Source organism: Leptinotarsa decemlineata, unplaced genomic scaffold, assembly GCF_025532065.1.
Source record: "Leptinotarsa decemlineata unplaced genomic scaffold, Ldec_3_MD MMD2_tig00026361_RagTag_RagTag, whole genome shotgun sequence".
Lineage (NCBI taxonomy): Eukaryota > Metazoa > Arthropoda > Insecta > Coleoptera > Chrysomelidae > Leptinotarsa > Leptinotarsa decemlineata.
The window spans coordinates 635533-659569 of record NW_027412704.1 but is presented as its reverse complement, the minus strand read 5'-3'; the positions used below and the strand labels follow the sequence as shown (position 1 = coordinate 659569).

Below are 24037 nucleotides of genomic sequence, written 5' to 3'. Positions count from 1 at the left end.
TTAGCAGCTTTTCTTTAGTTTTCCTCAAAACATATTTATTTATCTATCAATTTCTATTTTGTCCACCTTTCCTATTTTGGAGCTTCCTCAAACGAAATTTTACAACTCAGAAAATTCCGATTAGTTTCGGGAGTGTTCAAAAAGAACTGAAATCCGCTAAATTAGTTTCATTTTGTTCTGCTTCATTTAAAAAGATTTCCAATCGAAAACACCCTCATTGACCCTTTTTAAGACGTATCTACAGATGTTATTTCTAGATTTTCAATTCGATGTTAATGACATCACTGTTGTTTATCAGTGATATAGAAACCAAGTATTTTTCAACAGTAATATACACAAAGGCCTAAATGAGAGTGAAAGAAAAAGCTTCAAACTAACGTGAAAGGAATTTTGACTCAAAAATCTGGAATTTCGCGAGATTTGACAGTGCAAATGTGTACCTCAACTTGAAAGTCAGGTAAAAAATAATTCTAGCATTTGACTAATCATTTCTCGGGACAAAAAACTCTTCAACTGAAACTGGAATAGTAATCATGTAGGTTGTTACTATGCAAATGTAAAAAATAAACGCATACAAAATTACTGAGAAAGCTCAGGTAGCTAAAAATAACATGACCAGTTTGGTTTACGATATTTCAACCATTTATTCTGCAAAGCTAACTTTTTGTATCATCTATTATGTTAAGCACGACGGCGTTTCTCACGATTTCTTAATTACGTATATTCTGCGTAGTTTATTTTTGAACAGTAATGATCGGTTGAAAATTATAATAATCAATGAGCTGTAGGAACAATTGCTTTAATTGTCTGGAACAACTTAGATGAAATATTCATATATCTCAGAAAGTTATATCTAGTGTATTTTATGTACCGAGAAAAAAAATTGGGAACTTCCCCTTTGCAGGTTTTATCAGACAGATCCTTCTCAATCACTTAGATATCTTATAAGGGATGTATTATGTCAAAAAACACCTCCTACTCCTTAGCAATGTATCATTTGACATGATTTTTGATGAAAAATTAAACTTTCTACCACTTTTATCTGTAACCAACGTTACTGCAGTTTCGTCCTATTGGCACATCCACCGTATTCGCCAGATCTGGCTCCAAGCGACTACTGGCTATTGGCAGACCTCAAAAAGCGGTATTGGAATGTTAGAGTGGCTGAAATGATTGTGTGACTTCTGATGGAGGTTACCTTGATAAATAAAGCCAAATTTGAACACGCGTTTTCTTTCTTAGGCCCGGGATTTTTCAGCCAATATGTTAACAAGTGATTTGGTATCTTGGTTTATTGAAGTAGAAGTTTTGAATTTTTGTTTTTCAGAGATAGTATCAACAGCATGTGTATCGATGTAGAATTCAGACAATAGGAAAAAGCAATACGTAACTTTTTGTTGACTACTAGAAATGGACCCAGTTTTTTTCAACGGAAGACAAAATGTGTAGTCTCCTGATCAAGAAAAACGTTGTTTCTTGAGTTTATAACTAACATTGAGTAACAATACCGTTCTTTCCTCCTGAGGCGTCAATGTGACTACAAAACTTTCCTTCAATCAATGCCAATTTGAGCAGTATGATAAACAATACTTTATGTCAGCCTTGTAAAAAATAATAGCGTATTTTCCTGGCAATTATCGTATTATTCCGGAAAGTCATATTTGTCGGTGAATCATCATTAAATAATTGCAATTTTTTTGCGTTCATATTAAAAGAATCGTGTCTTGTTTTCAATGCTCTTAGCGAGTTTGTATTATTGTTGATATCGTGTTTGCGGTTAATCAAAAAACAAATGCGGGAAACAGAGAAACCAGACTCGTGTGATAGTGAGTCATGTTTTCATACAGTTCATATTTCTCGAAGAACAGTTGTCTGAAGAAATAAAGTACTTCTATAGGTTTAACATAAAATTGAATGTTGTTCGTTTCAAAAAATTATAGTATGAGAAGAACGCAAAGTTTCGGTGTAAATCATTAAAAACCATGTTCCATCCTCAAAATTCCCCCCTTTCATCGCTGGTACCTTGGATTAACTTTATTTTTTCTCTAATGAACACCTTTTTGTTTTCCTTCATTACTATTTTTGCAATGCTATTGTTATCTTCAAAAATTATTTACATTGGCCTACGATAAGAGAAACAAAAACAAAATTATAATACTGAATTTTTGATTTCAACGCAATTCCCCGATCAACGAACCATTGTTAATGAACTTGTAAATTTGTGGAATTATTCCGCTGAATTTTTAAATTATTGTACCTTCTGTTAATGAATTATTCATCGATAATAAGAGTAAGGTCACAGGATTCCGTAGCTGTAAACAGACAATTATTTTTTTATGTAAAGTGACTTCTACGGTTTGGCTTCTTAAAAATTCCGTGTTCATTTGAAACTTGGATTTATGATCTTCCTGTTCGTGAAATTTGCGACAATGGCTAATATATGGTGATGTTAGATTTTGGGAAAACAAACTGTAAGGAAAAAGTGAAACATTACAATATTTCTAGGGACCGTTTGACGATATGTTTCGGATTGAGGGAGAGTTGAAGATAGTCCTCGATGCCACTGATCTCACAATATAACAGTTGATGTAATTGACCTCAACTATGTCGTTTATGAAGGCGTTAAAGAGAAGTGGACCTAGGTTGCTTCCTTGTGGAACACCCGAGGTTCCTGCTTATTCAGGGTCAGTATTAATTTCTTCTGCAAGCTTTTCCTCACTGTGACGTAATGTTCATTCATAAGGTTTGCAATTTCTTTTACATATATCCCCCTATCGCTTTTATTCTATTCAGATCATTTCTAGGTATCATTAATTTGGAATATATTTCGTTTATCGAGTTCCTGAACTTTTTTGAATCTCTACCCGCCTGATTTACTTCATTTTTGTAGTAATTAATTGTTTTCTTTTTGGAAGATAGATGACATTTCACTAAAAATTTAAGAATTTCCCAAAGGAAAGAAGAAAACAATGTTATTATAATACAACGATAGAAATAAAAACAACAAGTAAAATCAATTGGCGCTCCGGGGCGACTTCATTGATTCCAGTGGCGCATTTGCTTTTTCAGCTCCAGGAAAACCCGGAAAAACCTGCCGCACCACATCAACTGAAGATCTTAATCTACCAATGTCCTCTCTCTTATAAAAAAAAATGTAGGGTGTCTCCAGAGGCTCCAATAGATTCAATGCATCGCCAGAACACTTCGTGAAACGACTATCATCAAACTTAAACCAGTCCTTTTCGTCTTTGACCAAGGCGTAATAATGACCAAATTCATAATTTACTTTTATAATAGTGGTCTGCTAGGTTGAAATGTTCATCTATTTCGAACCTTCCAAAGAGTTTCTTGCTTCCGTCAGAGGTTGAGTCATGTTTGAAGATCATCAATGTTATTATTAGATTGACTGGTGCCTCAGCTATACCTGTTTCAAAATATACAGACAAGTATTTTTGAGACATAAATTAGAAGATAAACTCGTCTCAAAAGAACTATTTTCATATACACATAGAACTATACGAAAGGAAAAATACTGATGTTTCAGCAAGGGTTAGCCTTATTTTACAGTGAAGTGGGGTTTCTCCTCCTTTTTTTTTTCAATATTCCTGAACGTACAGTCTTGTTCATTATTTATACCCTCAGTATATGAGTTGGTCTTAATTTATTCATCCTTAACTAATAAAATAACCACCCTCATTTGTCATTATCAACTAGGTACTCAAGGCAATTCATTTTCTATAATTATCCGATGATGAGCTTTTAATAGATCTTCAATTTTCCTTCCTCTGTCATTCCGGTTAGTTTCGTGTTTCCAGTGTAAGATTCTGTCTTGTGGGAAAATGGATCAGCACAAATTAGGACTGGAAGGTTAATTGGTACACTTTGGTCGCTAGAAATGATGTAATTTTTTTTATAGATGATCCTCTGATATTATTGCATCATACCGCCGGTATACAGTTTTTCCGGAAATCAAAAATACACAAATTGTTTCTGTTTTGTTTGACCATAACAGGACAAATGATTGTTTTTGGTGGAATTTTTTATTATTTCTATGACAAAACGAACAGGGAACGTTGGAAATTTCTACCGTTCCTACTGGACATCCAAGGGGTAAGTAAAGTTCAAGTGAACGATATACTACTTACTCACATATATAAACAATCGATCGCTTCAAAAACACTTCACCAACTTTCTTCGAAAGCTTCTGATAATTCCTCTTCCATATTCTCTGTTTTACTATCACTGTCGTCATTTAAATCAATAATGAATTTATTTCCACCATTAATATGCGTAGGGATACGCAACATATGGAAACATGTAATCAAACAGGAAAACGGTCAAGTCCCACTAAACGGTCAAGCCTGCTTTCAGAACCCGGCTTTTAACAATTCAAATCGGTGAATGTGGAAAATTTTCTGAAAATACTGTTTCGGCCCGCTGTAGGTTCCATCAGTGGTGATAGGCTGAGTCACAAAGGAGAAACCTGAGTAAAAAGAGACCACGAGGCCGTCTTTGGAAGCCTCGTTCATCATTGACATCTGTGGTCTCCGTTAAAGTTTACTGTTGAAAGATAGTTGCTTTCGTGGTTCGGCCTAGCACAATTGATGGAACATTGATAGGTCAAAAGAGTGCTGTTTGGTTCTGTGCGAAATGGATATGTTTTTATGCTTCTGGTTTAAACTGTTTGTGAGCTTTGCTTGCAGCTGATTACTCCCACTGTTTTTTTTCAGTTCACCGGCTTATTTCTAACCCAATGGCTCATATTCAACAGACTGACTGATTTCCCTCTCAGTTTGAGGAAATATGGTCGGCAATTGAGATCAGCTGGAGACGAAATTTTCAAACGGATCCAGTCAGAATGCAAGATCACCACAGTTTTGTGCCTCTTCAGTTCTTTCGCAGTAGTAATTACTGCCCTGCTGCACTCCCCTTTCGTGGGAGATGAGGCGACATGGCAATATCTGGTACATCTGACCCAAGACTGCTCTTATAACATCAAACTATTGTTCTACCTTTGGTACGAAGCAGTATTTATTTTTGGTGCACTATCTCTACTTCCTCTCTTCAACATTTCCATTTACAATCTGGCACATGTGAAGTTCCAATATCAGCTGCTGAATGCAATCATAGTCAAACTTGGAAATTGGAAAGTGCATCACATCAATGACGTTAGATATCAAGAGAGAATCGCGAAACATCTCAAAATTTGTATAAAAATGCAACTCCAGATTGTGAAGTAAGTAGTAATGTAAATCCTATGTATGGTTCTTGGTTGATTGGACATGAATTTAATAATAATATTCCATTAGTTCGGTCTGATAGTATCAAGGGTGTAACTGAACAAGTATAAAACATTCAAGGGGGTGATTCCTTATCGGAAAAAAGATAGGATCTTTCTTATAAAGAAACAGCCCCTTGAAGGGGGCACATGAAATTTGTATAACAATTTTTTTCACAAGCACTGTAGTATCTGTCATTGATATAATTATTATCATTTCTGTTAATATTCTGTCTTCTATATGATTGGTTGTATTGATTCCGGTTATTATAGTTATTATTACTTTCTCGATTAACATATTCCTGTCTATTATTATTTTGATTAACCCTATTTTGAAAATTATTGTAATTGATAGACTATCCATATTCTTAAAATTGTACAGCATCATGATCTCCTCTAAATTATGATCGAAATGTTGAATTATTAAGTTTACTATATATTCTTCTGTAAAATTGCAATTTAAGTAGTGTGATGCACTATATATTTTCATCTCATAGTTATGATATGATGTTCCTCTATTGGAATTGAATTTTTTCCCTAACAATTCATCTTTTATTAACTTTTGTTGGGAAGGTCCCCAAAAATAGCTCAGGAGTTTATTAGAAAATTCATCAAAATTGGTCAATTCTTTTTCCTTATTAGTGAACCACAATAATACTACTTTCTGTAATTGACTTCTAATAACTTCTTTGATTTCTTTGAATGACAAATTCTCATATTTACTTTTTATGAATTCTATGAAAGGTACTGGATGTTGTTTTTTAATATTTCCATTAAATATTAATTCATTTTCATTACTTTTTATTAGATTTCTCTCCGTTTGTTTTATCTTATTGTCGATATCGATTACTTTTTCATTTATATCATTTTAGTGTTCTTTAAACTTTTCTCTAGTTAATTTATTTTCCCTATCCTTCTTCCTGCACCAATCCTTCTACTGTTTTTACTGTTTTTTTTCAGGTTATGCCACGTAGGAGAAAAGTTTGCTCACTATGTGATAAACTCGATGTGTCTATTTGGAGTGAATATTTTGGTGTACAGCATGTTTTTCATTGCTTTGGTAAGAATATTAACAAAGGAAAAAAGAACCTGGATAAATTAAATATTTTTTTGTAATACAGAATATATCTCCCTTTGTAGGAAATCAGTCCTATAAGCAACTTCAGGATGTATATGTGTGTATTCGATTGGATCGTTATAATACATTTGTTCTGCACATATGGACAGTCATTAACAGAAGAGGTAACGTCATGAACATTTCATTTATTCACATTCAAAAACATCTAGTTATGAACATCTTCAAAATTATCTCAAAACCTACATATAGTAGGGTGTACACGACTTTTAAAATCTGAGATGGGAGGTCACAAAAATCGTGGCTTCAATCAACGTAAATACAAAAAAGATATCCTTTACCTCTTGTGATGAGTAAAGTCGATTATTATTATCATTATCATTCCTTTGAATTGAGTAATCGACTTTAAGAAATGTCACTACAACGCCAAGAGAATCGATTTAAACAATTAGTTTCTGGAAAGGAATATTTATGGTGTCTCCACTTAGAAATTATGTTGTCAATATTGTTCTGGGACTTTCATCTCCTCCAGTTTTTGAATGATTGGAAGTAGAAACATTGACATCTTGCGGGTGGCTCTATTTTTGGACCTGATGATTGGTCTAAATGGAAGATCTTGCAAATTTTGAGTAGTCTTTATAGGTGATGTAGCTTGCTGTTTTGCAAATATAATACCTCTCCTTATCTTGAAAAAAAAGTGGATGTTCTTCCAAGGTTTGGTACACCTTCCTTTCTAGATGCAGATCTCGTTTAATTTTCATATTAGTAGCATTTCTTTTGTCTACAGGTAATACTTTGATGACATTATATCTTCGTGTGCTTCGTGTGTTAACCCTAACAAGACTCAGGCAATAACCTATCTTCTCCGGCTGGCAAGGGAGATCTACTGGCAAGCGTGGGTAAAGAACCTTGGTCTTTCAATAGACCGTAGAGTTACCTGGACTCCGCACTTTGAAAGCGTGAAAGCAAAGATCGAGAGGCGGACTAGAAGTTTTTACCTTCTGATTAACAGAAAATCCAAGTCTTAAGAACAAAATTGCGAGCTATAACACGCTGTTCAAGCCTGTCATCATCTACGCTTCAAGCTTTTGGTGACAAGCGGCTCTGACAAATCTCTCCATTTGGGAGAGATTGCAAAATACGGTAACAATGGTGATAGGGAATGCTCCGTGGTTCCTGAGGAATGGCGGCATCCGCAGAGATCTGCAGCTGCCTTCCATTCAACAGTCCATTCAGTATTCATACTGTCATCAATCCCCATTCAGTTGTGTCTCGTTTTGTCCACCTAACGAACACATGTTAGGTGCTATTCTGACATTAAGCCTTCGATAATGTTTGCCGCAGTAGTAGACGAAACGTCAGGTATAAGAACCCCCAGACCACGGTTAATGAGCCAGGAACATTCGGCCGTGAGGGCCTACCATAATCGATGTGAAAGATGTTTGAAAAAGAGTTTCTCAAAATTTCCCGATTGAACTTTCAATCGTAAACTCCTGACGAATGTTACGAACAGTGTTTAATGTGAATGGTCATATTTCAGACAGAAAACATATTTTCAAACCTCTGTAAACTACAGTGGGAACATTGGAACAATCAAAATAGACGCACTTTAGTAATAATGCTGATCAACGCTGGCACTCCTTACAATCTCACTGGAGAGGGCTTCATAACTGTCAATTACCAGTTGATAGTAAAGGTACGACTATAAGATTTTAGTTATTCAATATCCAGGGCAACTAATGATGAGTTAGGTTCTCATATCCTCGTCATACCATCATATCCTTTCCACTGTCTGTCCCTATGCATACTTAGATCTTTAAAACCTCGCAACGGATTTTGATGAGGGTTTTGAAGCAATTTAGCTTTAATTCTCATCCAATAAAGTACCCTAAATACATTGTGCATTCAGTATAGATCAATAGGATCTCTATAGCAGATGAAAAATTCCGAAGATATTGCAGATTTAAAATGCAGGGGCATAACGGTTGCGGCGGTACCGGGCCGTACTAGTATTGTACCCTTACGGGCCGGGGCGGTTTTTTAGTCACTGAAAAACAAGGCCTTTAAAATCAGTTCATTGCAAAGCCGAAATTCCACATCGACTTCTGAATTTTGCTGCAGTTTTCACTGCAAAGCAACCACTTGTAGATTTAGTCATCTGTTAGTCCCATAGGAGGTCAGGCCTTTTCAGATTCATGCTTGTCCTTCAAGATGATGCCCTTCAAGGGTAGATGAGTTCGGTAATGCATTCATTGTTTAGTCTAATAACACTGTTTCGTATTGGCTAAATTTATTTGGTTCCAATTTCTGAAAGCTGATAATTTCAGGTGTAACTTTGTTGTTTGTATCCTCTTAAACAATTTAGAAATAATCAGTCAATGCTCTCTGCCAATTTTCATATCTGAGTCTACCTTTGCAACAACAGATTATTATCATTTCTGGTATATTTTTATCAATTAACACGCTTTTATTGGCTTCACCTGTATTTATGTTTGTTCGTTTGTTGTTTGTAACTCTTATTTTCCGTTTGGATGCTCGAGATAGTATTTGACAGAATTATCGCCATTATTGCTTCATGTATTCGCGGGCAGATGGCGCTGTGCGCAACCACCTTGATATAATTCGAACACACTTAAATGTTATTCTTCATTTGTAATCCCATTGCAACCTTATTCCTAAGCATCCTCCTTTAAAAGCGTGTCTTTTAGTTTCTTTAAACTATATTTATTCACTATTCTCTTCTATTGGTTGTTTCAAAAGTGTTTAATTTTCAGATGTGGAGATTAGCCAACGCTGTGGTGTTTCTTATTGGACAGAATATGAAATGAAATAATGCATTTATTCGATATAAAATCTTCCAAACAGGTCAACTCGTCATATTTTGGGAGTAAAGTAAATACCAATTTTTTGTGAATATGAAAATATAGACAATTAAAAATTATTTAATTTCAGTTGTTTATATTCCTCTGATTCATTGAAAGTGTTACTATCTTTATTCGGGTTTTTTCGAGAGTGGCAAATAAACAGTGACGAGGTAAGTAAACGTTTTGATCGCTATTAGTAACTTTTTTCTCAGTGTACTCCTAATGAACGAACTTTGGAAATAACTTTTGAAAATTCCTGACACTTCATTGGGCAACCTCTACCCTTTTTGTCCGTTAATTATTTGCAAAGTACTTATGTTTAGCACAATAATTAGTAGAGCTGTTTGGCGATTAATCCCGTGAGAATTACAGTCACCGTCGAGATGGTAGAAACGAAGGGATTTTGAAGGGCGTTTGAATGAAGTGCGCATCTTCCTTCACACCCCCATTTCAAACTTTGTCCTCCCTCCTCGTGATAATTATGATAACAGTGTCGATTTATTCATCAAGGAGAAAGGAAGTACTTTCAGGTGAGTAGATCCATTTGAAAATATTCACTTCTGCGTTTAGATTAGTTGATTATTAGTAGCTGGAGAATTTTTTCACTAAACAATAAGAATTGTTTAATCAATGAGCAATTTTTTTCGCATTTAGTTGTGTTATCCCAGGTGTGTATATGATTTACATATCGATAATCTGTTCAAACTCTATTTTTTCGTTGAGCAGCTGTCTCTCCTACGAACTACCTCTGCGAGCTAAGGATTAACGAGGTCTCACCTCTCAACGTGCGGTTCCTAGCTCGGATAATGCTGATATTTATGAAAAACCTCTCAAACACAGACTGCCCTCTTGAAAGTAATCGACGATCTTGCGGGATTCAGAGATCAATCAAAAGTCACCATTTTAATACTGCTTGATCAAAGTAAAGCTTTCGATTTAGTTAATTTCGATTTACGCATCAGCAAGCTCAAGTTCATAGGATTCGACGACATTTCTCTTAAACGGATGACCAGTTATCTCACAGGCCGATCACAGAGGGTCAAACTGGATGATTACCCATGGTCATCCCTAAAAGAAACAATCTCAGGTGTACCACAGGGAAGTATTTTAGGACCCTTGATGTTTTCAGTGTTTATTTTTGATTACCCCACTTTCTTATCACATTGTCAAGTACATCTATACGCAGATGATATACATTTATATTTGTCTTCTCATAACACCGTTAAAGAAAGTTGCGTGGCCAATATAAACACAGATTTGCACAAAACATTCCTATACTCGGAGAATCATGCACTGAAAATCAATTCAAATAAAACTTTGGCCTTATGTATAGGGTCTCAAAGACAAATAGTAGAGACTCAGTGTAACTTTAGGCTGGGCGATAACGCAGACATTGACTGGGTAGACAGTGCTAAAAATCTTGGCGTAACCATAGATAGCTCTTTGTCTTTCCATGAACATGTGACAAACATTTTCAAAGTATCATTCCTCAAACTCAAATCGCTGTATAAATTCAAGTATCAGTTATCAGAAGAAATGAAACGGCGATTCGTATGCTGTATACCATATGGTGAACATGTCACCCCATTTTTGTTAAAAATGAAGGAGCTGAATGTGAGGTACAGAGTCCAATAGTTGATAAAAAGTTGTTTGTTTAAGTTGCTTCAAACTAAAACACCTAGTTATTTATATACTTTATTAAGCAGGCATTCTGACATACATATGGTCAATTTGAGAATTAACTCATTCAACATTACAAAGCGCTAAATTTTTAAAGCCACGTGCGGTCGGTGGCAAGTTATTAATTCATTTAATATAGGAAGTAACTGTAATAAGAATGTTTTGTTCCCCTGCGACTTTTTCCTGCTCCCACCGAATCATTGATTTCTTGAAAATAATTGTTTTGGATGAAAATTTTCTTCCAGTTTGTATTTTAAAGAATTTTTTGTGCATGATCTACATATTGCTTCCTTCCCCTGGAAGATTTCCATATTTTTTTTATAATGATGAAGTAGAAAACTAACAGGCTTTTTTCCTAAAAACTCTCAAAGCAATTCTGCAAAAACATTTATCTTCCTGAAACTCGTAATTCTGTATAAATGCCTCGGTTTACGAGCTTCCAAAATAAATTCAGTTGGTAGTAATCATTTAGTGACTACATTTGTTACCGACTGTTTAAAATACATCAATAAGAACATGAAAGGCAGCTGACTGGAAACAAAAATAAATACTTCGTCGAATCTGTATTATGTGTGTATGATACAGACACCAACATCCCAATCAATCGAGAATACTGGCCAATATTGTGGTTCAATAAAACTGTTCAGTCTGTCGAAAAACTTTCGTAACGAATACCAACATTCGACGGGTAAAAGTAAGTGTTATGAGACATCAAAAAGAAACAAAGTGAGAGTTCAATTTCTTGGTGAGTATCTTTTCCACACTTGCATTTCATTCGTTCGGACTTCCATTTTCCAATAAGATATAAATCGATTTGAAATCCCTGCAAGAATCTATGAAAAATTAAAAGATTAGCTGAAAAATAACAGTTATATTGAGCGAAGAAAAACTGAAATTACAATGAAATAAAATACAAGCAACAATAAAAAATTGAACTAATAACACGAGCTGAAAATTAAAAATTATCAACAATAAATGAAAATTAAAAGATTCCAAGCCGAGTTACTTCACGACGTTTCGGTTATTAGTATCCACAATCGTCTTCAGGTGAGACAGGTTTTGGACGAACGTTTTCCAATGCGTTGGATCGCCAGAAGGGGTCCAGTGGAGTGGCCAGCTAGATCACCTGATGGACTTCTTTCTGTGGGGACACCTGAAGGCATCTTCAATAATGTAAGGAACGCTTTCGAAAGTGGACTATATTATTGTATGAAACTAGATGGAGGTCTTTTTGAACACTTTATCTGTTGATTGTGTTGCCATTGAATAATGTATGCCATGCCATGCCATTGAATTGCCATTGATTTCTATATCAGAATGAGTATACCTCGTAAATCATATTGAAAACAGTGAAGTTTTGGGAACTCAGAATTGGTCATGCAGAGATCAATTTTTTGTGCAACCCATTCATTTGTAAATGAAAGCGAATACCTTTTCAAGCTTCTGTACATCGACCGACTTATATGTCAATAACTGTCCATCATATCAAACGAACAAGCCCCCCCCTTCACACCGCTGTAGTCAATAATTTCCTCGTTCCTCATAATAATTCCTAATTGAATATATCGACGATCCTACTATTTTCTATCAGCCTCATCTGTTTAACAAGAGAATCAATTACGAAATTATGAGTTAATATTAGCATTCCTGCAATAGATATGTGAAAAAACTACGGAAGGTGTTTTCAGCCAATTTTCCAAATGGAAAATTTCAACGACTTGCTTATCTTTTAAATTATAGAGTCAAAACAAATTTAAAAATCTGGGTATATGCCTACAAGAATTTTGAATCATACAGAGTGTTTCTTAATGACATGCTCATATTCACTGAGATTATGTTTGGATCCATTTTTTTGGTACCTTGGGAGCTGTCTGACATGTCCATTTAGTCCAAGTCTCTTCGTTGCATAATCTGCAGCTGAGGTCTCCGTTGTACAGCCCCATTTTATTCAGGTGTCCTCTAAGTGGACACTGAGCGGTTAGTAACCCTGTAATTATTCTGAGCCGATCCCTACTATATTCAAGAAGTTCTTCGATTCGTTTCTCGGACGGTTCCCTAATGAAGGTTCTACTGTGTTTGTTGCCAGGTACTTTTGTCCAGTACTCTGTGTGCTTCTTATTGGTCCATGTCCTAATTCTGGTTTATGTTCTAGGCAAATTCGTGGAAACTTTCAGAATCCACATTTTCTAATTGGAATATGAACGACAGAGATGTTTTGTTTCAAACAGAAACACTAAATAGCGGGACTGATATGGGATTCAATAACACAGAAATGGGTAGGTTTAAATCTGACGATTTTTATTAAATATTCTTGAATGATGCTTGATATCGGACTAAAGAGTTTTTTCCATTTTTATATCACTTGTAATGGACAAATCGGAGTGATTTGACTAATTTTTTTCATACCTGTCAATAGAAATTTCAACTTTAAATTAATAAAATGAAAATCCATAACGTACCCAACTGACACTTTATTGTGAACAATTACTCGAATATCACGACAATTATTTCACAACTTTCAGTTTTGACACAGTGATTCTATTAAATTTTTCTTAAGATTTCAACTACTACTATTTATATGAATGATACTTATGAGATTAATTCGGAAAACGTCATTTCGTTTTTGAAAAATGTGAGTTTCTTTGTTCAAACGTAAGGTTACTCTAAACTTGGATGTATTCAATCAAACCTAATAATTTTGGACGAGAATAACATTAGAATTTGAATGAACAATATAAACAATCAAACATGTTTTCCTTCAGATGACGCGTTTGCTTTCTAATTCTGGGGAACCCCCGAGAAAAAAAACATTGAATGTTACACTGATATTGAGTTAAAACGTAGATTCTCATCTAATTTCATTCAAAAAAGGGTTTGTTTGTTTGTTTGAAATTCACTTAGTTATTTGATGGATGCCTTGCAAAATTATATTCAAAATTCTTGTCTATAATTGACATCTATGTCATCTGTCACTGCTTCGGGGTAACCAACTTTTGAAACTAAAGTTTTAAATCCTTCATTGTGCTAAATTATAAATTACAATCGCATGATTAGAGAACTGAAAAGTTCAAAATTTGAACTCTATTGTGAGTGTATAAATTTTTATTAGACTTTTAAAACAGTATCTATTGCAGCTGGCTTGAAATTCACACTGCCAATATGGAGACAAGTTCTATGGTCTATTTTATACGCAGGAATAGTTTTAGTTGCTACAGGAGGAAACGTCATCGTTATTTGGATCATTTTAGCTCACAAGAAGATGAGAACAGTTACAAACTACTTTTTGTGTAAGTTTGAAAATAGTTGAACTAGGTGCTGATTTGTTCCACATTCAATCGTTCATTAATACATTTTAATGGCATTTCATAGTTTATAAACAGCATCATTCGTTTTATTATACAGTAGGTTCTGTTTATACACCTGATTAGCTTATTTTATATTTACAAATTTTGTTATTACAAACACACGTTGTTTTTTTATTAAGTTAGGTTATAGTGACTTCTCTACTCTTATATGTCTATTTCTCCATTTCAGTGAATCTCTCCATAGCTGACACGATGGTTTCTATTTGCAATGTTACATTCAACTTTTGGTATATGCTTTATGCTCATTGGCCATTTGGATCTGTATATTGTAAAATAACACAATTTTTTGCTGCTCTGTCAATCTGTTCATCGGTTTATTCTCTCATGTCTATATCAATCGACAGGTGAGTGAGAGTCCAGTGTATCAATAGAATGAAAAAAGTTAGGTTAGGGTTAGAATAATCGATCTAGACAGTTTTCAATCATAATGTACGTTATTTCGTTAGACATAAAATCAGATATCGAAAGAGTCAGAATCGTTGTTGTTGTTGATCGAAACACTTTATTTTGGGTCTCAATAAAATCGTTCTTTAACGTTTTTAACTCTATAAATGTTTAACGAATTAAAAATATAAATATGTATTCAATTGAAAATGAAACTTTCAAGGTACATAGCCATTTTGACACCGTTAAAACCTCGAATGGGAAAGACTGTCACTTTAATTGTAGCTCTCAGTACTTGGATATTGGGTACTTTAGTTGGTATGCCAGATATATTGTACTTTCAATCAAACCCTCTGAATGGTACAGATAGAATTGTTTGCTACATGAAATGGCCTGATGGAAAAGAAAATGCATCAAAACTGGAAATCATGTGAGTACCGAAAAAAATTAAGTCGTCAATTACTCAAATTTCAGAGTTTATCTGAACCATTACATATTTCCAGCTACAACATATGTTTCACCGTCATAACATATATTATACCAATAGGAGCAATGATATTTACCTACACAAGAATAGGAGTAGAATTGTGGGGATCTCAATCAATTGGAGAAATAACGGAGAGACAAATGAAGAATATTGAGAGCAAAAGGAAGGTAGGTATACCAACAAATGCACAGACGAGTACTTGTGATAAGATGAAAATTAGAAATTATATTAAAATCTTGAAGACAATACATAAATTGATACAGTATTCTAATTTCATAACCTTTCTCGAAGGTCTTTGATCTTTCAATTGTCATTAGTTCAAACTAATTAGATCGACGGTCTGGATAGCCCTGGCAGCTGAAGCCATTAATGGAGGATTAGAATGACGACAACACTGCGCAACTGGTGTTTTCACATGTTCTGTGCTTCCCACAAAACGACGCGACTTTCTAATTTTTGAATTGGAGTGTTCTGAAGAGAATATTTTGAATGGTATACTAATTTCAATTTCTCTTTCAGGTGGTAAAGATGCTGATAACTATTGTCACGCTGTTTGCAGTCTGTTGGCTTCCCTATCATGTGTATTTTCTTGTCATATTTTATTTTCCCTCGTTGACTGGATTGCAATACATACAGGAAGTTTACCTCTTCATTTATTGGCTGGCTATGAGCAACTCTATGTATAATCCGATAATATATTGTTGGATGAACGCTCGGTTAGTGAAATAGCCTTTTACTAACTAGTTGCTCTTATCCATGATCATTTCAGGTTTCGAACAGGATTCAAGAAAATTTTCACTTGCCTTCCTTTTGTCTCTCTCAGTCCAAGTCATACTTTCACCGACAGAACTCTCAGCAACTCTACAAAGAGAACCTTTTCGTATAACGGGACGCCAGAGCGAAGAAGAATGCCACAATTAGGTGAGACTCACCTATACAATTTGGTTGTTTTTCATGTGATGAGATGAAAAATACTTTAATTTTCAATGCATCCAACATGAATCATCAGCTGATTTATTTTCTTTTACAGATTAATTGCTATGTTGAAGTGGCTGAAACCGGGTGGTGATTGATATTTTCAAACTTGGTGTTGAATATATTAAATATTTCACTTCATCATTAGTCAAGCAATGAAATTGTATGTTATTTCTGTGTTGAATAAAGGTTGGATACTTTTTTCTTATTATTCAATCAGGGATTAGATTTATTTTTCACCTTATTAAGAGATGGGTGATAGTCACATATGAACAGAAAAATCCACAAAATATTTTACATAATATATATAAGATACATAACAAATATGTCTCAATTAAAAAAACATGATCTTAGTTTTTTTCAATTATGTCAGTACCGAAATCTTCATATTTACAAAAATACGAGTTAGGCTTGCTTGCAATACGACATAAAAAACGTTTTTGAGCAATGACATGTGAGGATGCTGAAATTTGGAAATGCACAACGTGCTCTTCACACAGGAATATAGAAATGTCAAAAGTTGACACTGGTTGGCGGAGGTACGCACTTCTGTATAAGGAAGGAAAGTATCTCAGGCCAATAAAACGTAACCTATCTGTCAACACTGAGATAACCTCATATTTCATGAAATATTTCAATATTGATAACTAGCTTCTCTTTTAAACGTTAAACCCATATTTTTGGCTTCCACAATGGATGATATTCCCGAAGAGGTGTCAGAAAGTAATCCAAAACGAATTAAAACTTCTGAAGATCATGAAGCACCTGCACCCAGTCATTGTAAGCACTTTGTTAAAAGAAAAAAACGGTATTGTAAAATGACCGTGAAATTTGGAGAAGAGTACTGTGGTGAACATCAAGAAATTTCTTCAGAACTCTCTAGTAATGAAAATAAAGACAAGAACCAAGTCAGAATTCCTTGTCCCTTGGATAATAAACAGTAAGTACTACAAGAGTGGCCTGGCTTTTCATATACTCTGCCAAACTATTTCGAAATGTTCTTAAGTGCAAGACATGCAGGGATGATCTACTTTGTCCACAGCTGTAGTTGTAGACTAGGCGATTGTCTAATTACAGTGCTTTTTGAAAGTCATATTCCTTACAGCACTTGCTATGCTCGAAACTTGAAAAAGCACCTGAAAATTTGCAACGCAAGACCGAAAAAAGAAGAGCCATTCATAAATCGAGGAATAAATTCTGGTGTGGAGCCAGAAGACACAGAAGATGTCCACAAACTTCTTTCGAGTTATCCAACCGAACAGATACAGAAGGTTATAGCCAAAGTAAACGAGGTGTACGAGAGTAAGTTGTCATGTTTTCTTATGAGGATGCAGGATGTTTGATTTTACAGAGACGATTCAGAAACGGTTGAATGAAAAAATTTCCAGCCACAAAGTGGTCGAAGAGGAAATGGCAAAACCAGAGCATGGAGATAAGTCAAAGAAGCATTTGACGCAGGTGTCTTCAATATTGGGGCTTTTGGACGAATACGATTTGATGAAACCTAAAACGTGCTATATTGAATTCGGCGCTGGTAGAGGTACACCATCTTGATATATAGGTTTATATTTTTTCAATGTCTATACCATTTTGATTAATTTTTAGGCCAGCTGAGTTATTGGATAGCCAAAGCGTGTGCCTCTGACAAAGAATCTTCCATCCTTCTAGTTGAAAAAGCGTCACCAAAACATAAAAAAGACAATAAACTTGGTGAATCTGCAGAGAAGGTGTGCAGAATTCGGGCGGATATATCTGATCTTGTATTAGACAAATTAGATATAATAACCAAAACCTCCAATATCGTGGGTGTCACCAAACATTTGTGTGGACAAGCGACAGGTATAGGAAATAATAGCAATAATTTAATACCCTTTGGACTTGTTTTACTCAGTCAAACATACACATGAAACGCTTGTTAAATTCACTCGGATCATTATCTTAATCTGACTGACTTATTTACAAAAGGAGGATGTTTCAAAAACCAAATATTAAATGCCATTTTACAGTTTTTCTTCTAATAATTTCAGGGTGAAAAAGTTGATTATTTGTCAATCAGATCAAACTTGAACTTGACTTTTCACAAGTTTTTTTTTGTTATATCGATCTTCTGAAATCTTAGCTAGGCTTTTAGGAAAGAAAAAAAGCAAAAAATCTAAAAAGAATTCATACTCAAATGATCCTAAGGCAGATAACACAAAATTTGTGTGCATGTCTTAAAAAATTACTGTGTCGTCGCTTCCATTGAGACTTTCCCCCCTTTGAAACTAACCATCAATTTCACTTCTTCTTCTTCTCTTTTTTTATGGCCTTTGCTTCCGTTCGGCGCAGTAGACCAGATTAACTCCACTTCAAACCAGTTTGCAGTGTCAGACAAGAAAGAAAAAGAAGAAAATTAAATTATGCAATATAAATAAGTTTTTCGGTGTTGCCAAGTTGATGTCAAATATTGTCAAGATCATGACCATTCGTTTTACTGGATTTTGGAAAAACTACTGACAAAAAAAATCGTAAAAAATGTAAAACAGGGTACTATTATACATGTAGTTTTCACCTATGCGGTTATTCCAATGTCAGTGTAAATATCTTTATTTTCAAGGAAACAATATTTCGAGTTAGATAAATTCGGTTTAGTAGAACCATTATTAAATAAAGACACATGAGAAAAATTCTTTCCCAATCAGAAATAATGGAAAGTAAATACAGATCGTTCTGAATTCATGTTACGAAATGAAAATGGGAAATTATCAAGAAAGACTGTTGAGAATCAGTAGGAAAAAAATTTTATTTTCCTTTCAGATCTAGCATTGAGGTGTATGGCTAATGCCGAGGAAAACCGTGAAAAAGTTGGTGGATGCGTAATGACGTTTTGTTGCCATCACAGATGTCGATGGATTCCTTATACAGGAAAAGAATTCTTCAAGGTAAACACCGGTCCAAAATGTGTATTGAATTTGAATTGTGCAAATGGTCATTTGTACTGTTGCACAAATGATTTATATTATTGAGGAGGAGCTTACTCACAAATCCTCAGAACTTTGTATAAGATCAGTATATAAATGATCAATTCACCAAAACTTGTCAAAAAAAGACTGCAGAGATTATCAAGATGCATGAAAGTAAGTTTCTCCATAAAAATGAAATGAGTTTTTCAACATTTGTTATGGTTTTGAACAGTACACATCTCTTTTGCTTACTGCTTGAAAAAGCACTTGAACTATTTTATCTCCTAACAGGTCTTCAGTTTGAATGATATTCTTTATATTCCAAAGACCATCAACACTAGTTATCTTCTTGATGTGAGCACACATTATTAAAGGACTCCTAAAACGAGTAATCCATTTGAAAAATAGCTGCCCTGTTATGATTTCGTAAAATTCAATTTTCAGCAAAGCGACCTCAGCAGTGACGACTTTTATATCGTATGCGGAATGTCTAGCTGGGCAACATGCGGCAGTGGTCTAAGTAGGGAAAAACGAAAAGAGGACCTCTTAATACAGGACAAAGCGAACGAAAGGTAGCAGTCCTCAAACAATGGGTATGAAAGATGAAACCGACGAAAAAAAATATATTTTTGTTTCAGAGACTTAGCTATTGGGCTCTCCAAGTCGGAGAAGGAAGAGGTTGGTAGGAGGAGCAAGAGTGTCATCAACTGGGGACGACTGACTTTTTTGGAGAACCGCGGCTTCCGCTGTCATTTGCATTACTACGTGGATAAAAGCATAACACCGGAAAATGCCTGTATTGTCGCTGTTAAGTAATATAAACCCGTTAAAACGAATAAATATATTTCTTCAAGTTGATCGCAGGTCCTTTCTCTTCCGCACGGTTGAACGACAAAGATTTCGAAGCGGTTTCCCTGCTCTTGTCCAAGTTCTTGAAAGCTTTCGCTCCAATCTGTAGGATACTCGCATCTTCCACGTTGTAGTCTGATTCGCATCTGAAGAGCTGCACCACGTCGCGGGAGCCATTCGAAAACGGCAGCAACGTCGAGTACTTCGAACTGGACGGGTTCACGTGAAAGACGGTTCTCTTTTGGTTGTTCACGTCCCTGAAGTTCCTCGTCAACGGGTTTCCTTTTTCGTCGAATATGAATCGCAAAGAGTCGATCTGAAAACCCAAACAAAAGGTTTAAGTTTCGGGTACCACAAGGACCAATTCTAGACCACTGTTTACCTGCTCGGCAGACACCGCAATGGGTATTCTGGAAATTAACCACAAGATGTAATGGACGCATTTTTCTGTGCTCACGGAGCCCCAGTACATGAAATAATCTGAAGTGAATTTTTTAACGAGATTTGTTATGATGGAGGGTTCGATTTTTTTTGAGGTGCCCGCTTTTGGAACGTCTAGCAACGCGTCGACTATCGTTTGAAAGGCTGGATTGGGAGCATCTTGGAGCTGCAAGCAGAAAAATTTCATAGAAAATATTCGGTTTCAAAAAATTCGCTGTTCGTTCAAAAAATAAGGTGAATTTCTTTGAAAAACTATTCATTCGTGATACTGCGACCTATTGGATATTTTGCTAGTCAGTATACTTAATGAAGAGGACATTTGTTACAAACGATAATGCATTATTATGTTTTCAACGCTACTAACCTTGAATAAATAAACCAATGTCGCACATCCGTCCTGTTCTTTTAGAGCGGCCTCTTGCGTCAAATAGCAACTCTTGAATGTAACGACGTGCATCTCTGCCGGATAACTCGTCCCGTCTACAGAGTGTTCGCTCCCTTCCATATCGTTTGCTCCCCAGTGAAGGTGCCAATTAGAAAAGACGTACTTTCCCAAAAACGGCCCGCTGGCCAGGTAGGGACGTTCTTGGCCCCATTTTGCGCTGAAAATTACTATCGAATTTTGTCAGTAATAACATCAAAGTTGGTAGAATTGTAGAAGTGAGCACCTGCAGTTGGTTCTTTGTGATGTGATGAGCTATTTTTGGAATAGTAATCTGCTAGTTTGGAGTTGGAATTATATTTATACGGTATATCGTACTCTAAATACTTCATATTCAAAAAACACACTTCAATCTGAGATTTCCAATCAGAAATCTCAGATTGAAGTGTTTTTTGAACAACTTCTCTTCGTAAGGGCAGCGTATTCATAATAAGTTATATATTCTGAAATATCCTGACAAAGTTCAGCTTGCCTGAAATGGCTTTAACAAATACGCTTCAATTTTTAATGGTCGCCTTTCGGGAGGCCTTCGAATAAAAATAGCACAAATACGCATGTTAACATATTTTATGTAATTGACGACTTTGTCGAATCCATCGACATCCGGCCTGGTTACTGGCGTAGGGGGCCGCCAGTCCTCTCATCTTTAACTTTATTATTCATTCAATCGTAACTTTATTTCTGAATATACTTTTTCAGTTTACACCTTTTGGACCACGACTACGACATCCACGTGCCATCTTTGAGGGCGGTCGTTATCGTCGCAATCAGAGAGGAAGTCCTAACTGGAAGTTCTATAGAAGTCTAGTCAAATCACAAAACCACCAGTTATCTTTGATTTTGACATAAAATTCTTCTTCTCTTCGATTGATGTGCTTGGTGAGCATGAGCATGATTTACTTGAGGAATTTCATCAATTTTCAGGCGTTGTTACATGTATTTTGCCTTTAGTAATTGCGTTCATAACATCAACATTCGAGCTGAGCTCAATTTATCAACCGAGCTTAGAAAAGCTTGGCTTTGCATGATATACAGAGAATACGGGCACAGCAGAAAGCTAAAGACCTAGCTTTCTAGCGTTATACGAGAAAGAATGAACTCGAACAAATCGTACTGCTACAAATGAATTATTGAAAATAATCAAGTAGGTATTTGAAGTCTACAAAGTAGGTGTGTTCTAAATAGCGTAAAAGACAAAAAAACTCCTAGAAACACTAGATCTACAACACCTGATGTGACTGAGCATCTATATCAGAAAGAAAATTAAGCTGTCAAAGACCTGACAGAAAAACGAAGAGTGCTCGACCCTGAAGAGGAACAGATCTGTGTCAATGATGAAACATAATCTAGATGACGAAGAATACACTTTTATCATTGATCCAGGAAGTGAACTGGAATCGTATTATGCCTTTATCTTTCCTTTTTCAGAAATAAAGAACAGAAACAACGAGTTTTTATAAAAAACCTTATCACTTACTCGTTTGTCCTGTGTTCGTAATTTTGATTTTTTTCGGAGGGATCTCAAAGTTGATCCACTCGAGGGGAGGCAGTTCAATTTCTTTCGACCTGGTAAGACATATGTCGATGGGAGATTCGTAGCAACCTTCGGTTTGTGTTAATTTTCTTATCCAAAGTTGTTTTTGGTAGTCGCTCATATCAGAATGGCTGTATTCTCTGGATCTTCGAGGCAGTTGAGTTTCTGAAAGGACGGGGTATATTTTCGGCGATTTGTTACCAACGATAACTCACCTATTTCACTTGCTTGAATTTGGGAAGACATGATAAAATCGAAATTGTGTGATTTTAATGAAAGAGATGAATGTTTTCAAATATTTGACATTTCCGTTGTGATGGAATGATGTCATTCATGTTGACGTGCTATACATACGAGGTCCGTTAAAAAAATAAGGTAAATTTTCAAATTTCGCGGGTCACTTACATTCGATTAGCGATTTTTTCATGTTGGTACACAAGTCTTGAATGTATGTTCACATTTTTGGGCTGTTTAGCATGTTGAGTTTGTTGGTGAGAGATATACAAGTTAGAGTGTTTTGTGTGTTTGACGACTTTCTGCCATCGAAAAAATGGATTAAAAATTTGCGGTTTATGTGACCGCATGTCGACCACAAAAATTTGGTTGGGTCAATTGAGAAGTGCAGTCAACGTAGCCACAATGTTGTGGTTGCCTCAACTGCAAATATGTGGGGGCTGTAGATAATCAATCATTCCTTAGAGCCGTAGGGGACTGTGTGGCATGGTTAAGTTGTTAGAAACGCAAGTTTCTAAATGCACAAAATGGATGTTCCATTTACCGTAATTGGGGTACTGCAAAGTTGTCCCCAGTTCGTTAGCAGAAGCTGTGATGCTTCTGGAAATCCGAATTTGTCTCACTTCTTAATGGAAACACCCCCGTATCCTCCGTAATATTCTAGGTGGAACGATGAAACTCTCAGGACTGATGGAAATGCTCAAAATGCACCTACCACCTGAATGGGGTTGGGGTAATCGAAGAACTACTTCAATATAGCAGTGATCGGCTCAGAATAATTACAGGGTTACTAACCGGTCATTGTTCGCTTAGAGGACATCTGAATAAAATGGGGCTGTACAACGGAGACTTCAGCTGCAGATTATACAAAGAAGGGATAGAAACAGCTCTACACATAACAGCTCTACACATATTATGCGAATGTGAGGTACTGAATCACAGGAGAAAGGTAATATATGGATGTACGAAATGGGGAATGGTGCTCCTGACGAAAATCAATTAGTTTTCATAAAAGAGCTCTAAAACAACGTATTTTAAACTTATCATTTCGTTTCTATTTCACCATTTGGCAACATCGGTTATAGCTAATGAAGGACAATGAATCTGTTACCTGTATGAGACAAACAAAGATGACATATTTCAGAGGCGCGTTGTTCTGTTTACTTATGTTCCGAGACATTCTGTGACATATGACATTTGGTGCACCTAACCTACCTTCCTCTATATAAATAAATAACAAAACAACTGTTGTTTATGAGGCTTGTGGAGGTGGTATTGAACTATAATTTATATTTTGCCCTAATTGTTGATTTACAAAGATAATTTTCCTTTTTTAAAGTAGAATATCTAGGTATGTATAAATTATTTCAACTTGATACAGGCGCTGTTGCCAATATGTGAATTAGAAACAAATCCCTTTAAAAATTAAAAACCAACATTTGAAACATCAATTTGAATACCTTTCAAAGTGAATTTGGAAAACTTAT

The 24037-nt window shown here is 35.5% G+C and overlaps 4 protein-coding genes across 7 annotated transcripts; 3 read left to right on the top strand and 1 right to left on the bottom strand.

Annotated features, from left to right (window-relative positions):
* Nucleotides 1-104: 104 nt before the first annotated feature.
* On the top strand, nucleotides 105-9393 carry LOC111509177 (uncharacterized). The gene is made up of 6 exons (XM_074184898.1): nucleotides 105-4110; nucleotides 4731-5236; nucleotides 6239-6338; nucleotides 6419-6520; nucleotides 7894-8049; nucleotides 9128-9393. Exons 1-6 carry the CDS (start codon nucleotides 4018-4020, stop codon nucleotides 9179-9181), a joined length of 1011 nt encoding a protein of 336 aa, XP_074040999.1. The 5' UTR covers nucleotides 105-4017; the 3' UTR covers nucleotides 9182-9393.
* A 215-nt stretch (nucleotides 9394-9608) lies between these two features.
* Nucleotides 9609-16324, top strand: LOC111501958 (Tachykinin-like receptor at 99D). 4 transcript variants are annotated; one of them, XM_023156003.2, is made up of 9 exons: nucleotides 9609-9747; nucleotides 13050-13173; nucleotides 14032-14184; nucleotides 14432-14606; nucleotides 14870-15076; nucleotides 15150-15300; nucleotides 15653-15849; nucleotides 15903-16054; nucleotides 16164-16324. In XM_023156003.2, the coding sequence occupies exons 2-9, from the start codon at nucleotides 13095-13097 to the stop codon at nucleotides 16166-16168; spliced, it is 1119 nt and encodes a 372-aa protein (XP_023011771.2). In that variant the 5' UTR covers nucleotides 9609-9747; nucleotides 13050-13094; the 3' UTR covers nucleotides 16169-16324. The 4 variants fall into 4 exon arrangements, with proteins under 4 accessions (XP_023011771.2, XP_074040996.1, XP_023011697.2 ...); XM_023155929.2 differs by lacking the exon at nucleotides 9609-9747 and adding an exon at nucleotides 11505-11642; XM_074184894.1 differs by lacking the exon at nucleotides 9609-9747 and adding an exon at nucleotides 11683-12070.
* Nucleotides 16325-16674: 350 nt separating this feature from the next.
* LOC111502096 (tRNA:m(4)X modification enzyme TRM13 homolog) lies at nucleotides 16675-20883 on the top strand. The gene is made up of 7 exons (XM_023156112.2): nucleotides 16675-17048; nucleotides 17214-17410; nucleotides 17460-17648; nucleotides 17714-17947; nucleotides 18905-19029; nucleotides 19495-19622; nucleotides 19689-20883. Exons 1-7 carry the CDS (start codon nucleotides 16801-16803, stop codon nucleotides 19864-19866), a joined length of 1299 nt encoding a protein of 432 aa, XP_023011880.2. The 5' UTR covers nucleotides 16675-16800; the 3' UTR covers nucleotides 19867-20883.
* Nucleotides 19833-22682, bottom strand: LOC111502179 (carbonic anhydrase 3-like). The gene is made up of 5 exons (XM_023156223.2): nucleotides 22532-22682; nucleotides 22260-22481; nucleotides 20705-20952; nucleotides 20282-20506; nucleotides 19833-20215 (listed from the first exon to the last, which is right to left on the bottom strand). Exons 1-5 carry the CDS (start codon nucleotides 22560-22562, stop codon nucleotides 19877-19879), a joined length of 1065 nt encoding a protein of 354 aa, XP_023011991.2. The 5' UTR covers nucleotides 22563-22682; the 3' UTR covers nucleotides 19833-19876.
* Between the last annotated feature and the right edge of the window lie 1355 nt (nucleotides 22683-24037).

What these genes read in the sequence shown, in the direction of transcription:
- LOC111509177 (XM_074184898.1), top strand. Translation starts at nt 4,018, where the DNA reads ATGATTGTTTTTGGTGGAATTTTTTATTATTTCTATGACAAAACGAAC. An exon ending in GCATGTTTTTCATTGCTTTG is followed by an intron (nt 6,339 to 6,418) that starts GTAAGAATATTA and finishes CTCCCTTTGTAG; the next exon opens with GAAATCAGTCCTATAAGCAA. An exon ending in ATTACCAGTTGATAGTAAAG is followed by an intron (nt 8,050 to 9,127) that starts GTACGACTATAA and finishes TTTAATTTTCAG; the next exon opens with ATGTGGAGATTAGCCAACGC.
- LOC111501958 (XM_074184894.1), top strand. Translation starts at nt 11,873, where the DNA reads ATGAAAATTAAAAGATTCCAAGCCGAGTTACTTCACGACGTTTCGGTT. An exon ending in AGTTACAAACTACTTTTTGT is followed by an intron (nt 14,185 to 14,431) that starts GTAAGTTTGAAA and finishes TCTCCATTTCAG; the next exon opens with TGAATCTCTCCATAGCTGAC. An exon ending in ATATTGAGAGCAAAAGGAAG is followed by an intron (nt 15,301 to 15,652) that starts GTAGGTATACCA and finishes TTTCTCTTTCAG; the next exon opens with GTGGTAAAGATGCTGATAAC.
- LOC111502096 (XM_023156112.2), top strand. Translation starts at nt 16,801, where the DNA reads ATGGATGATATTCCCGAAGAGGTGTCAGAAAGTAATCCAAAACGAATT. An exon ending in TTTGTGTGGACAAGCGACAG is followed by an intron (nt 17,948 to 18,904) that starts GTATAGGAAATA and finishes TTTTCCTTTCAG; the next exon opens with ATCTAGCATTGAGGTGTATG. An exon ending in CAGGAAAAGAATTCTTCAAG is followed by an intron (nt 19,030 to 19,494) that starts GTAAACACCGGT and finishes TTCAATTTTCAG; the next exon opens with CAAAGCGACCTCAGCAGTGA.
- LOC111502179 (XM_023156223.2), bottom strand. Translation starts at nt 22,562, where the DNA reads ATGTCTTCCCAAATTCAAGCAAGTGAAATAG. An exon ending in AATTCAAGCAAGTGAAATAG is followed by an intron (nt 22,482 to 22,531) that starts GTGAGTTATCGT and finishes CCGTCCTTTCAG; the next exon opens with AAACTCAACTGCCTCGAAGA. An exon ending in TACGAACACAGGACAAACGA is followed by an intron (nt 20,953 to 22,259) that starts GTAAGTGATAAG and finishes AAAATTCGATAG; the next exon opens with TAATTTTCAGCGCAAAATGG.